Genomic DNA, 14,313 nt, shown 5'->3' with positions numbered 1-14,313 from the left:
TCGAGTGGAGAAAACAGTGTTGTCTCTTGAGTTTTATTGGTTTTTAGTTGACCAGTGCTATCTCAAAGTTGAATGCTTATTGCTCTTCCGTGTAACGTGCGGCTTTTATACCCTCAAGAGAGTCGTATAAGCTGAAGATCTATATTTTTACAGTAAAGTTTAATTTTTCCAGAAATAAATGCACTTGCACGACAAAAATCAGCAGATGTAACAGAGGGATTGCATAAGCAATTAATCCATTCTTTCCAACACGCCAGAATCACTATCAACAATTCGTTTGCAGCCTAGGCTTTAAAAAAGAAGTCCTTAAAATTCGTATAGCTTACGCACATCGTGATGAACACAGGAGGCTCTAATCTACTATCTATTAATCTATTAATAGAACTAGAGCCCATTTTCAGCTTCCCTGGGAGGCTAGAGATAGAATGATTTCCGTCGCCATAAAAAAGTGGGTTTGCCTTCCCCTGGGACTACTCTAAAGGGAAACTAAATGTCTTATAGTTAAGAGAGCCCCCTATGATCGATTTACAAGGATTGAAGACCAAGCTCAACTTCCATGAAGCCATTACAAAGAGTTGTGATCAACACGGATTTACAGCACCTGCAAGAAAATCCAATGCAACCCAAACAATATATTTAGCATATCAAAAATAACTATTACATTGAGAATAGAAGTCTCTGACAGGGAAGCTCACATCTCTTTTGAGTTCCTCAGATGTTTCTGCACTTCCAGAAAACTGAACTCAGCAGAGATATATACTTAAGGGAGACTCTGCAAAGGTTTTATAGCAGCAACTTTGCTGTTACTGGACTGCATATATTTCTCATGCGTGACTTTCAAAAGTGCTGTGCTTGCAGCTTTGTGAAACCTCAAGATCATTTCCGCGCAATGTCTGCGAACATCCAAAGAGATTATATATCAGTAGATTGCAAAGAGCAAAGAGCGACAAATACTATGCAGAAATATGCCTGAGTTGGGATTCTTGATAACGTGCATGCATCCCCAGCAGTGGTGTCCAGGCTGGCGTCATTTGCATCGTACATCTTGCCACATAAATAGCTGATGCACAAAGCATGGATGGCTTGTAGTTCAAAGCTTCATATTCAACCAAGCACAACTCGATGAGGTAAAATGCCAGATGTTCAATCTAGCATAAGATTTTTCAGAAATTCAGAAACACGTTAGTTGCGTGAGTGAGAAATTTTATAGCTCATACGAATTACATTCAGCACATCTGCAGAAGTATTAACTGGGTTCAAAAAATTGCCAGGTGGGGCAACAAACAAAAATCCATACAATTTTCAAGTATTGTTCCGACACTGAACTGATCATACGAAGTTGAGATAAGGGGACTTTGTCATTACTTATGGTAGCATGGTGCACAAAGCATCCCCGTTCATGCAGCGTCAGGGGAAGGGCCACACCCCAAGGGTGTGATGTAGACAGCCTACCCTAATGCAAGCATTAGTGGATGCTTCCACGGCTCGAACACGTGACCTATAGGTCACACTGAGACAACTTTACCGTTGCTCCAAGACTCCCCTTTCTTTGTTATTACCTATATCATACTTGTTTAATACTAGTCCAAAAACAAAATTTCCCTACCCTTGTGTCTGCTTGAGCAGCCTTAAGAAGCCTTAGCATGAAGACATAAGGAGTTGCTGCATTAAGGCGAAACTTCAATTTCCTTAAGATATCTTTTTCCTGGAAAAAGAGGATGTGCAAGACTGTCAAACACCAGATTAAGAGGCCATGTTACAATGACCCCCCCCCCCCCCAAAAAAAAAGGAATGAGATATTTTTAACAAAGTTATCCTGGTTCCATAAAAAGAAAAAGAAAAACTTTGATTATCTTATGCCTCGGTAAACAGACCGTTTTACGAAATTAAAGATGATTCATGCTCACCATTTCCAGCATCTGATCTCTTGTGTATGACTCTGCAGAGATGCTTAGTAAGTCCATGACCTGTAGCAATTGGATTTTCAAGGTGAACGAACAGTTACATGTTTCAGTTAGAACTTTACCCAAGTCACATAATGATCACAATTAACTCCTAGCTATACCTAAACATAAATCCTATAAGGAAGTAAAATGTATAAACATTTACCCTCGGATGGAAAAGGTCCTCATATTTTGATGCCAACAACAGTGAAGTAAGGCCAACTAACTGCAAATCATTCTTCTTGACCCTTGCTAATGTTAAGTAGTAGTCCAGGAGTGTAACCATGAGAAATAGAGTTTCTTGCATCAAATCAAATTTCAAATGGACCTAGATAAAGAAAGTAAAGCCCTGAAAGTGGGACCAGAAAGTATGTGCAAGCAAAACAAAAATGAATAAATGCAGAATAACTAAGACATACTTCAATAAGCCAGTTGATCAATATGCCACGCATTTGGGGTGTTATTTCCTTCTGAGTCTCCATGTAGTTTTTGATAGGCTGATTCTGTGCCTGCAGTTAGAATCAGCTTAAGAAATTGGAGGTCGAGATATAAAAGCATGTCTTTCCTGGACAGAGGAGAGGGTAACTTGTGGTGTTAGTTCAAGTGCAACGGATAAAAGTATAATATTAACTCACCTCTATAACCCAATAATATTGATAGATGTCATCAACATATTCAGTAACTTCAAGATGATTGCAACTATCATAAATGTTTGACAAATTGTCCAGCTCTACATTTCCACATAGCTCCTTCATAAGCTGCATATTCACGCTGTCTAAAGCTCTATGGAGGGAGGGAAAAGAAAAGAAAAGAAAAGAATGATCTGAAAGAACAGATTTTACACTAACCTTTGATCTTGCCATCAGTAAACACGTAAAAGACTTCCTACGGTCAGATTTCTTCCTGGCAATTGACAATTCCGGTGTAGCTAAGCTGCCACTACTACTAGAAGGAACTTCCTTTTGATGAGGTTGCTCAGCTGAAATCTCTGATGTTGCAGATTTTGATAGGGAAGATGTCCTAACATCCACCAGCCTTTTACATGGACTGGCAAATCGAGAGGTGCATTTGTGCACACCTGACATGGAGTTCGACTTTGAACTCTTTTGTGAATTGAGACCACTAGCAGTAATTTTCAGAACTGTCTGGAACATCCAAGTCAAAACAAAGAAATGAGTTTATTCTGTAGATACAGAGACATCAGATATTAATAGGACTTTGAGAGTGGAAAACTCCAATAGTTATTTTAAAATCATTGCCTCCATTTGTTTTACTAAGAAATTTAGAGCGATACTATGATTTTGAACTGACTAAAAAAACAATTATAGAAAGAGAAAATCGCTAGGTTAAAAGAAACAACAATAAGCTGGTCGCTGATGTAAAATTTCATTCTACCCGAGCAAATTCCCCTCCTGGTGAAGTAAGATTTTAAGGGAATATCTAAGTTTTTTTATAATGATTAATCTATTGAGATAAGAAAAGGGGACCAACTAAAGTCCGGATAATGTGATGTAAAAGTAAATTGCTTCGTTCCAACAGGAGAAATTTGCAATCTAATATTTTCTTCCGGCACTACTAGTATAATGGACAAGCCAGATTGACTTCTTATCTATGTGCCCCTTCAATGAGGTCATATACAACAGAACAAAGGGAGTATTAATTTCTTGTCTCTTGAGTAATTTGGAAGATTTTAAATAGTATAATTTCTCCAAAAAGATTAATGGAGTCACAGTCCTCAAGTTAGAGCTGGCAAGTAGCTACAAAAATGTGAGAGAGAAGGAACATATTTTAGTTGGATTGCTAAATTTGGCATTCCAGACGCTATTCAACAATGATGAACACAACTCACTATTCATGATACTATTCCCTGCTAGAGATAGGGGAAGGAGAAGAGAGTGAAACATGACAAATGCTCCATTTACCCTGACTGATTTTCTTCTCAATGCTCCAACTTCCACCTTAGCTTGACCCCGGGGAGCCCTGAAGAAAGATAAGCCACAAATTAATTAAGAACATCGAGTTATGTATATGCCAACTCAAGCAGAAAATGTCAAGTTCATAGCTCAACCTACAATGACTTGAGAAAACTTGCCCTGTTAGACCTATACCTCTTACTCAAAGGGATTAATCAATATAATTTACAATTTATAACATTTATATAAGAGCCCAACCAGCGAACTACTATAATTTTTAAGGAGCAAGACAGATTTTTTAATGCTAGCATGTTAATATCAAAAATGTTGCTGCGGAGAAATTAACAACTAGAGCACAGTATTATAGTCACCAGATTCAAGGCAAGCAGCTAGTTTACTTCGAATATTCAATTTTAGCTTAAGTGCAACAATATTACTTGTATTTCAAGCTCGATATGTTTAACCATTACATTTTAGCAAATAATCAGTTTAGTTCTTTTGCTAAAGGATTCTGTAAAAGCAAATAGTTTTACTTGCTACACTTTGGAGCCTTCCTACACTACTGATGGGCTGGTGACTAGATAGTATATGTGTATTCAAGAGATTGCACCCCTTGAATTGCTATTTTTTGAGTGGTTTGGTGGTATAGTTCATGAAAATTCAATGCTTTTTTGTGACATGTCATGTAGGTGGACCAATGATTAAAAAAAGCCAAATTAAAAATATGAAGTGCCCGAAGTTAGACGTGTTTGTGCCAATCTTGAAGTAACCGCGTCATAGGAAAAGTGCAGAGAGAAAATTGAAGAAGCTGACACAGTCAAACCTAACATGCTCATGCCATACAGACAGAATGTTTTGAGCTTACATGGTCACGCGCTGACAGGACCATATAGATCACTGAATTATTTTGAAAGGGTTGTACTGTCATTTAGACATAGTTAAAGGAGGCTACTACAAAAAGAAATTTCTTTAGGGAAAGGGAGTTCAGCTCTAAGGAAGAACTTACGGGTCATTTTGTTGATGGTATTAGAATAACTAGTGCCAATATATAATACTGCACAAAAAACTACAATATTTAGTTGGCCAATAAGAAAAAATAATCACTACATAACTAATGCAACATTTGGTTGGTGTTGTTAAATAATATCTGCATTGAGTTACGTGGAAATCTATATATTATTTTATGCGGGATAGAATGTTAAATAAGAATACGTCTATTAGCAATGCAAGGACTAAACTACTTAAAAGACATTTAAAAAAAAAAAAAACTTTTAAGTAATTCATGTATAACAATCTGACAATCTCCCCATTATCCATCACCACATAAGAATTTCTTCATTATTAATCAATGCATAAACAATCCTACACTATAATCCCCGCAACTAGTATGAGGACCAAACACCCCTTAGGGTTCAAGGCAAGGAAAGTGGTGACTTGAACTCAAGAAATCAAAACTTTGAAGGAGGAAGAACTTGAACTTGTACAATTTATTGTCAGATTCTCCTCCATGGAGTAGATATCTTTGTTGGTATTTTTGATTTGCTACGGGCTGTCTTAACTCCTCCATGGAGTAGATATCTTTGTTGGTATTTTTGATGAAATTTGGCGTATTAATTTTTTGATTGGTAGGTTGAGAACATGCTCAAATTAGTAATTTAATTGTTCAAATATTATATGCATCATCAACGCATGTATTGGCTTCATGATTTCCGAGAGACATACTATTTGGTGCTTCAGTTCCCCTTCCCCATCTTCTCTCTTTGAAGCACATATACCTCACATGGTGCCTGCTATAGGCAGAATTTCCCATTCTTTCCACCAGGAAATGATTCACTTACAGAAACACGCAGCTGCAGAATAGCTTAGGCCAACAATTTAAGTTGACACAGGAGAAGATTATTTTTTTCTCTGAAAATTGAGCATCTCTGTCATATATGGATCTTGGTGGACTAACATCGCATTCAAGAATCAAGTCTAAACTACTAATGGTCGAAAGAGAACTCTAAGTAAAAGAACTTACATTCTAGCCGAGGCATCACCAACTCGATTTCTCCGGATGTTGCTGTGGTTGCTTAACTGTGGTAAAACATCTCCTGCGGCCTTAGGCTTTGCCAAAACTGAAAAATAGATGAAAAGCCTAGTATTCATCAATGAAGTTATGGTAATGGTACTGAACATCACATTACCCAAAGTAGAGCATCTAACCTGAAACACCACTTATTCCTTTGCCTTTCTCCAACTTTTTGGAATTTTCCTAAAAAATATACAGTTTTTACATTGAAAAGACATTTTTCTAATGCCAAAGGTTGCAGCCTTGCAGCACATGATGACAAATTGAGACAAAAGCATAAATATTTTAGTGACAACCTTCTCTTTATTGTTCGTGTCCTCGACGTTCACCTGCTGTAGTATTGGTAAAGACCTCCTTCATGAAAATAAAATAAATGCATCAAGTAAAAGGCAAGTCATAAGCTTATAAAACGTTAATGAAAGATATATGGGACATGTTAGAAACCTTGATGGCGGTAGAGCATTCCTTCCAGTTCTCCTCAATAAACCAAACAAAAAAGAGTTAAAACTTCAAGACAACTAAAGAGTAAAGAGTGTTAATATTACTTTCATCATAGAAGTCAGAGCATATATAGTTATGTTTAAGATACCAAAATACCTGATTCCAGTGGTAACTGGTTTACGGACTTGAATTCTGGTCTTTGGGCCATCAAAGGAGGCTTTCATATCTTTGCGTGGTGCTACCCATACACAAAGGAAACACATTGTTTTGTAAGTTGTAACTGACAATTTTTTCCTATATCCTATTAGTGGAAAAATTCTCACCCTGTGTCAAGATTTGCTTGTCATCAGTAGCTTTATTCAAGTTCGCCCTCACCTTTCCCTATTTTGTGCGGAAAAGCAACAATCTTTTCAGCACCTAATGATATCTAAGAAAGATCACAAGAACCTGAGCAGAAAAAATTTAACTTAAAATACCTAGCATCTTTTTAAAGATCTACCATCACGAGTAGGTTAAAACGAGAGAGAGGGTTGCCTGATACTCACAAACATAGACAAGTTCAGACACCCTTTTTACGTTTACTTAGAATTCTTATTCTTCTCCAGTGAAAGACTATACCAGTTTACATTGAGAAGACATTTTTCTTATGCCAATGATTGCAGACCCCCAGCAGATTGAGACAAAAGTATAGATATATTGAGACAAATTGAGACAAAAGTATAGATATATAATGATAACCTTCTCTTTATTGTTTGTACCCTCGATGTTCACCTGCTGTAGTATAGGTAAAGACCTCCTTCATGAAAATAACATAAATGTGTCAAGTAAAAGACAAGTCATGAGCTTAGAAAACATTAATGAAGGAGATATGGGACACGTTAGAAACCTTGATGGCGGTAGATCATTCCTTCCAGTTGGCCTCAATAAACCAAACAGAAAAGGGTTAAAATTTTGAGACAACTACAGTGATTTAATATTAGTTTCATCATAGAAGACATAGCATATATAAGTATATTTAAGATACCAAAATACCTGATTCCAGTGGTAACTGATTTACGGCCTTGAATTCTGGTCTTTGGGCCATCAAAGGAGGCTTTCATATCTTTGAATGGTGATATACATGCATAAAGGAAATATATTATTTTGTAACTAACAATTCTTTTTCTTTATACTATTAGTTCAAAATTTCTCACCCCGTGTCAAGATTTGCTTGTCACCAGTAGCTCCGTTCAAGTTTGTCCTCACATTTCCCTAGTTTGTACGAAAAAGCAACAGTTTTTTCAGCACCTACTGCTATCTAAGAAAGATCAAAAGAACCTGAGCAGAAAAAAGTTGCTAATACTTAAAATACCTAAGCATCTTTTTACAGATCTACCATCATAAGCAGGTTAAAAAGAGAAAGATGGTCGTGTGATACTCACAAACACAGATAAGTTCAAACTTCATTCTTACGTCTACTTAGACTTCTTGCTCTTTTCCAGTGAAAGACTTACACCTTTTTTCTGCTTCTAAGCCCTTAAGGGAGGATGTCTTAACAAAATAAAATGGTTTAATTTTTTAAATGGTCTTTCATGTCACCAGGACCAGCTTATGTCCTCTACAATGTTAATGATTACAAGTCAAGCTGTAAATAATAAAATTAGCTACATATGCAAAAATATTACACATGAAGTTACTAATATCAAGGGGAATAATCTCGAGAGGTATGTGTTGGTGGGGTTAAACCTAACTACTTGAGCTAGGTCTCATTGGCAAGACTACTCCAATTTTGTGTTCAAAATATTTATTATTCTTTTCTAGGTAAAAAAACAAAGAAGGTTTTTGTTCGCAGAAATGGGTGCACATAAAGAGCTTCTAACAGCAAGGTTTTGTTCATGTCTTGCTAGCCATAGCTATTATACAAAGCAAAGAAAAGACAAGGGGATGCGGACCAGGAATCTTGTCCAGAAATGCCAAACATTTGGAGCCCTTGACTCAAAGGACCAGACAACTAAATCAGCGTCCTTCAGAAACAACTCTTATGCACCCAATCCCAAGCACATTGAGGCTGGCTACATGAATCTCACTATCCATGTTGCTTCATTTAAACGGGCCTTGGTCCAGTAATCCAATATTATTATGAATATTAGTTTCTCTAACACTAGAAGTGCTCTAATTCTTCTACTGGCATATAAATTTCTAACAAGACTAAAAGGATCCAGCAAACATTGGACCTAAAGTAAATGTACTAGCATGTCTAAAACTTAATCATAGCTGATTGGTTTGCCTATATAGATCTTTTTCTTCTATTCTGTCCTATTCCTCGCTAGGTCTACATGGATTCCAAGAGATTGTAGGCCTTTTGAGACAACTTTCTTCCATGTGATTTAGGTCTACCTTGTACACATATGGACCGGGGCATCTAGAGGTCGATATAGGACAAGAAATCCATCTCAATGGACATTTCTCATTTTATCCTTTGTATGCTACTTGCTCCTTCCGGAGAATGTGGTCATTTTTTATCTTGTCTAATCTTGTATGACACAAGTCTATCTTAGCATCCATATTTCTGTGACACACATATATTGTGGATATGTTAGACTTTAGAGGCCCAACATTTACTCTTATATAACATTGTTGGTCTTACAACTCTTCTACTGAACTTGCCTTTCACTCTACTAGGTATATTTCTATCGCATAACACTATGGTAGCACTTCTCTATTTCAACCAACAACAACAACAACAACAACCCAGTAAAATCCCGCGAGTGGGGTCTGGGGAGGGTAGTGTGTACGCAGACCTTACCCCTACCCCGAAGGGGTAGAGAGGCTGTTTCCGAAAGACCCTCGACTCAAGATAATAAAAAGAAGACAAAAGGAGAGGATATTAGATTCATCACGGAGATCATAGGGAAAATAAGAACATAAAATGCAGAAGAAAAATGCAAAGCAAAAACGGTGGTTAGTAAATGGATCCAACGTCGAAAAAGAAAATAGTAAGACACGACATTGCCTCCTAACCTACAACCGTATACTCGACCTCCACAACGTCCTATCAAGTGTCATGTCCTCGGAAATCTGAAGTCTCGCCATATCCTGCCTGATTACCTCTCCCCAATACTTCTTAGACCTCCCCATACCTCTTCTCGTGCCTTCCACAACCAGTCGCTCACACCTCCTTACTGGAGCATCTGGGCTTCTCCTTTGTACATGCCCGAACCATCTGAGCCTCGCTTCCCGCATCTTGTCCTCAATGGGAGCCACGTGCACCTTCTCCCGAATATCATCATTCCTAATCTTATCTATCCTAGTGTATCCGCACATCCACCTCAACATCCTCATCTCTGCTATTTTCATCTTTTGGATATGTGAGTTCTTAACAGGCCAACACTCAGCCCCATACATCATGGCCGGTCTAACCACCGCTTTGTAGAACTTACCTTTGAGTATCGTTGGCACTCTCTTGTCACACAAGACTCCAGATGCTAACCTCCACTTCATCCATCCTACCCCAATACGGTGTGTGACATCCTCGTCGATCTCCCCTCCCCGTGGATAACCGATCCAAGGTACATGAAGTTGCCTCTACTTGGGATAACCTGTGACTCAAGCCTCGCATCGACGTCCACTTCTCTATTTCAACCATCCTATTTTAATTCTATGTGTAGCATATTCAGCTATCATACGTTTCTCTTGAAACATCGAGCCTAGATATCTTCAGTGTTCGAATTTAGGCATCGCAATCCGTCTACTCTCACCTCAACTTCGCTCTAACTTGCAAGCATATATTCAATCTTACTTTTACTACAGACAAACTTCTCTATAACAGCATCCCTATATAACAATACCTCACTATAAAAGCCAAAATTTTCCGGAACCAATCTTTAAGTTATGTTATAATATATGTTCTCTATAACAACACGTCACTATAACATCCAAAAATATTTGGAACAAACGAGGTTGTTATAGAGAGGTTTGACTGTAGTTCTAAAATCCTTATTCTCTAGAGTGTTTCTCCACCGTTCAAACTTTTGGTTTACACCCTCGCCAATTTCATTAATTAACACGATATCATTTGCATATGGCATATACTGTGGGACATCTTCCCGTATAATGTTAATAAGCTAATCCATAACTAGGGTGAAATACGTACCGGCTCAATGTCAATCCCTGCAATAAAGCCATGGTATGAGAAACTCCTTTGTATCTTCTATTATTGTTCAAATAACATTATAAATATAGATTAAGAATTCAGTCATAAACTACTTTTCCCTTCAAGAATAAATGCTTAAAACCTGGGGTAAAAAGAAGACATGAGATGGCTAAACAAGAAAATAAAAGAGCCATATAGAATAGTATTGAAGTATATAGTTGTTTGCATACCATGATAAATCTTCTTGCTGAATTGCTTGCATTTTTTGGGCATTTACCATCTGACACCCTAAAAAGCAAGTGAAAAAAGTAAGCATGTATTACACGATTGTGTTAAGAAAACCGAAGCATCTAGAGAAAAAAAAATATTTAAAAGAGGACAAGATAGCCATTATGAAGCACCTAAAGATATGAAACTAAAGAACCAAAATACCGGTAGGAGTCAGATCATGCCAAACTAAGCTCAATCAAATGGCGATTAATGATTTTAGAAACCATAGGAAGTTCAAACTATAATCTTTTCAATATTTTTCTTATGACAGTGGTATTCGGGCTAGCTTGTGCGCACCTCGACTGTTTTACCAGCTTGGGAAAAGATGGATTGTTTTCAGTAAAATCATATTATCATAAACTTTTAGGGAGGGAGAGCCTAGGATGTTGTCATTGGCACTCATGTGGATCCTATGGAAAGAAATAAACAGGAGAGCTTTTGATGGAATAGAGAATGACCATGCACGCTTGAGGAATAGCCTCTCATTTCTAGTTTCTTTTTTGTGTACCCATGAGTTTCCAACATGTATAAGGGATTGGGTGTTGTTCGTAGAGAATAATATCATAATGTATATTGTATATTCTATATTTTTTTGTATACTACTTGTATATTGGATATTTCCCCATTATTTATAAAATCATTTGCTTTATCAAAAAAAAAAACATAGACATGTCAGGTGAAGCATTGTATATTCTTTTTCTTGATATTCCAGAACAATGTCTACAATTTAGCTCACCAAAGTTACTCCATTTACACCTCTTACTGGGTTAACTGCAGTTCCATGCATGCTTACAATGGCCTCCCAGAGAAGCATTGATAATTGCTATTTCATGATCTAGATTTAATGTGAGAATGGAAGAAGTGAATCAGGAGAGCCATTCTCAGTTTTTTGCAGAAAAGCGTATATATCTATAAGAATTATAATTTGCCCTATATCAATTTTCCCGTAAGAGTATAACTAAGGACTAGAACACAAAACACTAGAAAACCACTTTCAGGAGAGAATTGACAGGATGTTAATCAATCACTTACAGCAGTTTGGAGCTATTATATGATTTGGTTCTCGAAGAGTTGCCCCTGATATTGCTGATATCCGTCAATACTTTTCTTTTGACATTTACCTTAACTGCAAATACAAGTGTACATACTAATAACGGTTCTGAAAACATGAAATGTAGCAACTTTACCAAACAAATTTCACAAAACTTACCACAAGTCCTGCATTTTGCTTTTATCCTCTCTATGTGCTTGATACCCCTCTGTTGAAAAAATGGAGATGGATGGACCAAGAGAAAGTATGACATCAAGAATTTGGGGTATGACGAATTAATTTATTTTACCATCGCATGAAAGCTGTTAACAAGTTTAGGAAATAACGCTCACAGGATACAACAAAACTTCATGAATTCTGCACTGTCAGACACATCGGAACCAAAGTTCAGAGAGGTGAACCCCTACCCATTGTTAGAAAAGACTAAATAGTAAAGTGGCTTGTTTTAATGCCAGACACTTAGCCTTACTTCGAACCAATGCTTAACAGTACTATCAAAGGAGAAAAGCGAAAAAAGAAGTGCACAAGTCTGTTGGGGCTTTAAGCTCAATGTGCTGATAAAGTGAGAACGGCACAAATGAAAATAAAAGATATACATGTAATTCAAGAATGACAAATATAAATCACGAACAACAACTACGAAAAATGGTATTAGAAAAATCATCATTAGGAGAAATACATATTGTTCAGTTCTGTCAATTTCAAGATAACGCGCATGGTGACAAGATGCACGTCTCAATGTCTTGGTGCCGGAACTAAAGGACTGCCTAAGCGAGGCAAAGAACTCAGCCTGTTTTGCATCTAGTTTCAGGCTTAAGTGTGACCCAAGTGAGCCTTTGATAACACAGGCATCTAGGCTACAGGTATGTTTTCTAAAGACCACAAACTTTCACCATATGCCATCACAGTAGTTTTTTTTTTTACTCCCTCCGTTTCAATTTATGTGAATCTATTTCCTTTTTGGTCCGTGCCAAAAAGAATAACCCCTTTCCTTATTTGGAAATAATTTACCTTTATGCAATGATTTATAGTCACACAAAATATATGTGCCTTATTTTACACCACAAGTTTAATGTCTTCTCTCTTTTCTTAAACTACGTGCCCAGTCAAATGGATTCACATAAATTGAAACGGAGGGAGTATATGATTTGGTCCCACAGTAGTTCTTTTACCGAAGGTCGCCATGGTTGTCATTCAACAAAGGTCACTAAGATAGTTATTTTGGTTTTTCACAACAAAAATCACCTAGATGACGACATTTTTAATAAAACAATGTCATATTCGTTCTCAGAATTAACATCTTCTAGGATGTGTTGGTACACTACCATATACAACATAGTGACCTTGGAGAAAATTAGGCAAATTTGTTTAATGTGCAGATAAGAGACAAGTGAATTACTAGCAAAATATAACCGTGACTGCCCGGAATAGGCAACTTATTTTCAAAAAAGAAAGAAAGGAAATATGGCAAACCTCCGAGCTCTTCCAACTGGTCTGCACATCACTCATGTTAGGCGCACCAGACTTTCCCCTAAAAACAAAAAAAGAAAGTCTTAAGTTTTTGTCCGCTTTCAACTACCACTCTTAATATATTTTAACACAAGCCAGTGAATTGAAGACTCTCCACTCCTCACATTTTTTCCCCGAAAATCTTTTGGTTTAAACACCCAAGAAATACAAGATAGTAGGCTTACTTGCAGCGCCTGCTGAGAGAATCACGGCTTTGGATTTTTATCTTATCTACCTCTTCGTAAACCTTGAGTTCTGTAACTCCATCTGTAGATGAAACAGTTTCAATTTTTGGAGTATAGTAAGCGGGACTCTAGCCCCTTTTTGGAAAGCAAAAAAAAAAAGGAGGTAAAGGATAATAATAGCAGTAAAAGTCAGAGTGAGAACGAGCTAAGAGTTGATGAAGTAGAATGAAGCACCTTTTATGGTGGATATATGTTTCTGCGAGTTCAATTTACCCTAAACAGATCAAAATTACAAAAAATCAGTAGTAAGTAAACCAAAACTCTACAGACATGACGAGATTAGGAAAAATGTACCATTAAAACCACGGTTGTAAGAATGTGAAGCGCCTCTTTGTTTGAAGATTATTATGAGTTCAAACGGATCTATGGCTCAGATTCAATTGAACAAAGTGCTTTGTGCTTACAGGAATTGGAAATGGGGAGCGGGTTTTCCATGGTTTTTGAATTGCTAATGTGGCTTTTTACAATAATGTCCTCTACCTGTTGCCCGCCCAAACACTATTGAAATCCTCTCTCTACTTTCAGGTAGCTCTGCAGGCCCACAAAGGTGTCAGCCTGCTGCAATCGGGAGAAATTCAAAAATAGCCATATTTACAAGTGGTCATTCAAAAATAGTCACAGTTTTAAAAGTAATCGAAATTTAGCCACTTTTTATGTAAAGATAAATCCGAACGAAAATACTGTTCAAAATCCAGAAAAAATACTCCAACATAATATACTGGAGTTCCAGTATAATAT

The 14,313-nt window shown here is 37.1% G+C and overlaps 1 protein-coding gene across 5 annotated transcripts; it reads right to left on the bottom strand.

The window, feature by feature from the left end:
• Positions 1–202: 202 nt before the first annotated feature.
• Positions 203–14,010, bottom strand: LOC107795751 (putative cyclin-B3-1). 5 transcript variants are annotated; one of them, XM_075236965.1, is made up of 28 exons: positions 13,870–14,008; positions 13,750–13,789; positions 13,516–13,597; positions 13,295–13,352; positions 11,981–12,029; positions 11,803–11,896; positions 10,731–10,788; positions 10,501–10,557; positions 7,562–7,619; positions 7,401–7,470; positions 7,255–7,287; positions 7,107–7,164; positions 6,692–6,749; positions 6,525–6,606; positions 6,372–6,404; positions 6,224–6,281; positions 6,062–6,110; positions 5,877–5,973; positions 3,866–3,923; positions 2,792–3,088; positions 2,579–2,701; positions 2,363–2,452; positions 2,110–2,271; positions 1,908–1,967; positions 1,607–1,705; positions 970–1,148; positions 696–893; positions 203–601 (listed from the first exon to the last, which is right to left on the bottom strand). In XM_075236965.1, the coding sequence occupies exons 1-27, from the start codon at positions 13,870–13,872 to the stop codon at positions 761–763; spliced, it is 2,238 nt and encodes a 745-aa protein (XP_075093066.1). In that variant the 5' UTR covers positions 13,873–14,008; the 3' UTR covers positions 203–601; positions 696–760. The 5 variants fall into 5 exon arrangements, with proteins under 5 accessions (XP_075093066.1, XP_075093067.1, XP_075093070.1 ...); XM_075236966.1 differs by having other exon boundaries at positions 6,372–6,401; XM_075236969.1 differs by having other exon boundaries at positions 10,501–10,517; positions 13,870–13,986.
• Positions 14,011–14,313: the final 303 nt, after the last annotated feature.

The sequence above is a fragment of the Nicotiana tabacum genome, chromosome 18 (genome assembly GCF_000715075.1).
Source record: "Nicotiana tabacum cultivar K326 chromosome 18, ASM71507v2, whole genome shotgun sequence".
Classification (NCBI taxonomy): domain Eukaryota; kingdom Viridiplantae; phylum Streptophyta; class Magnoliopsida; order Solanales; family Solanaceae; genus Nicotiana; species Nicotiana tabacum.
This window is presented reverse-complemented; position numbering and strand designations above follow the sequence as displayed.

Coding starts and splice junctions, on each gene's coding strand:
- LOC107795751 (XM_075236965.1), bottom strand. Junction 6,405..6,524: donor CCAGTTACCACTGGAATCAG/GTATTTTGGTAT, acceptor TGGTTTATTGAG/GAGAACTGGAAGGAATGCTC. Junction 1,149..1,606: donor CTGCTCAAGCAGACACAAGG/GTAGGGAAATTT, acceptor ATCTTATGCTAG/ATTGAACATCTGGCATTTTA.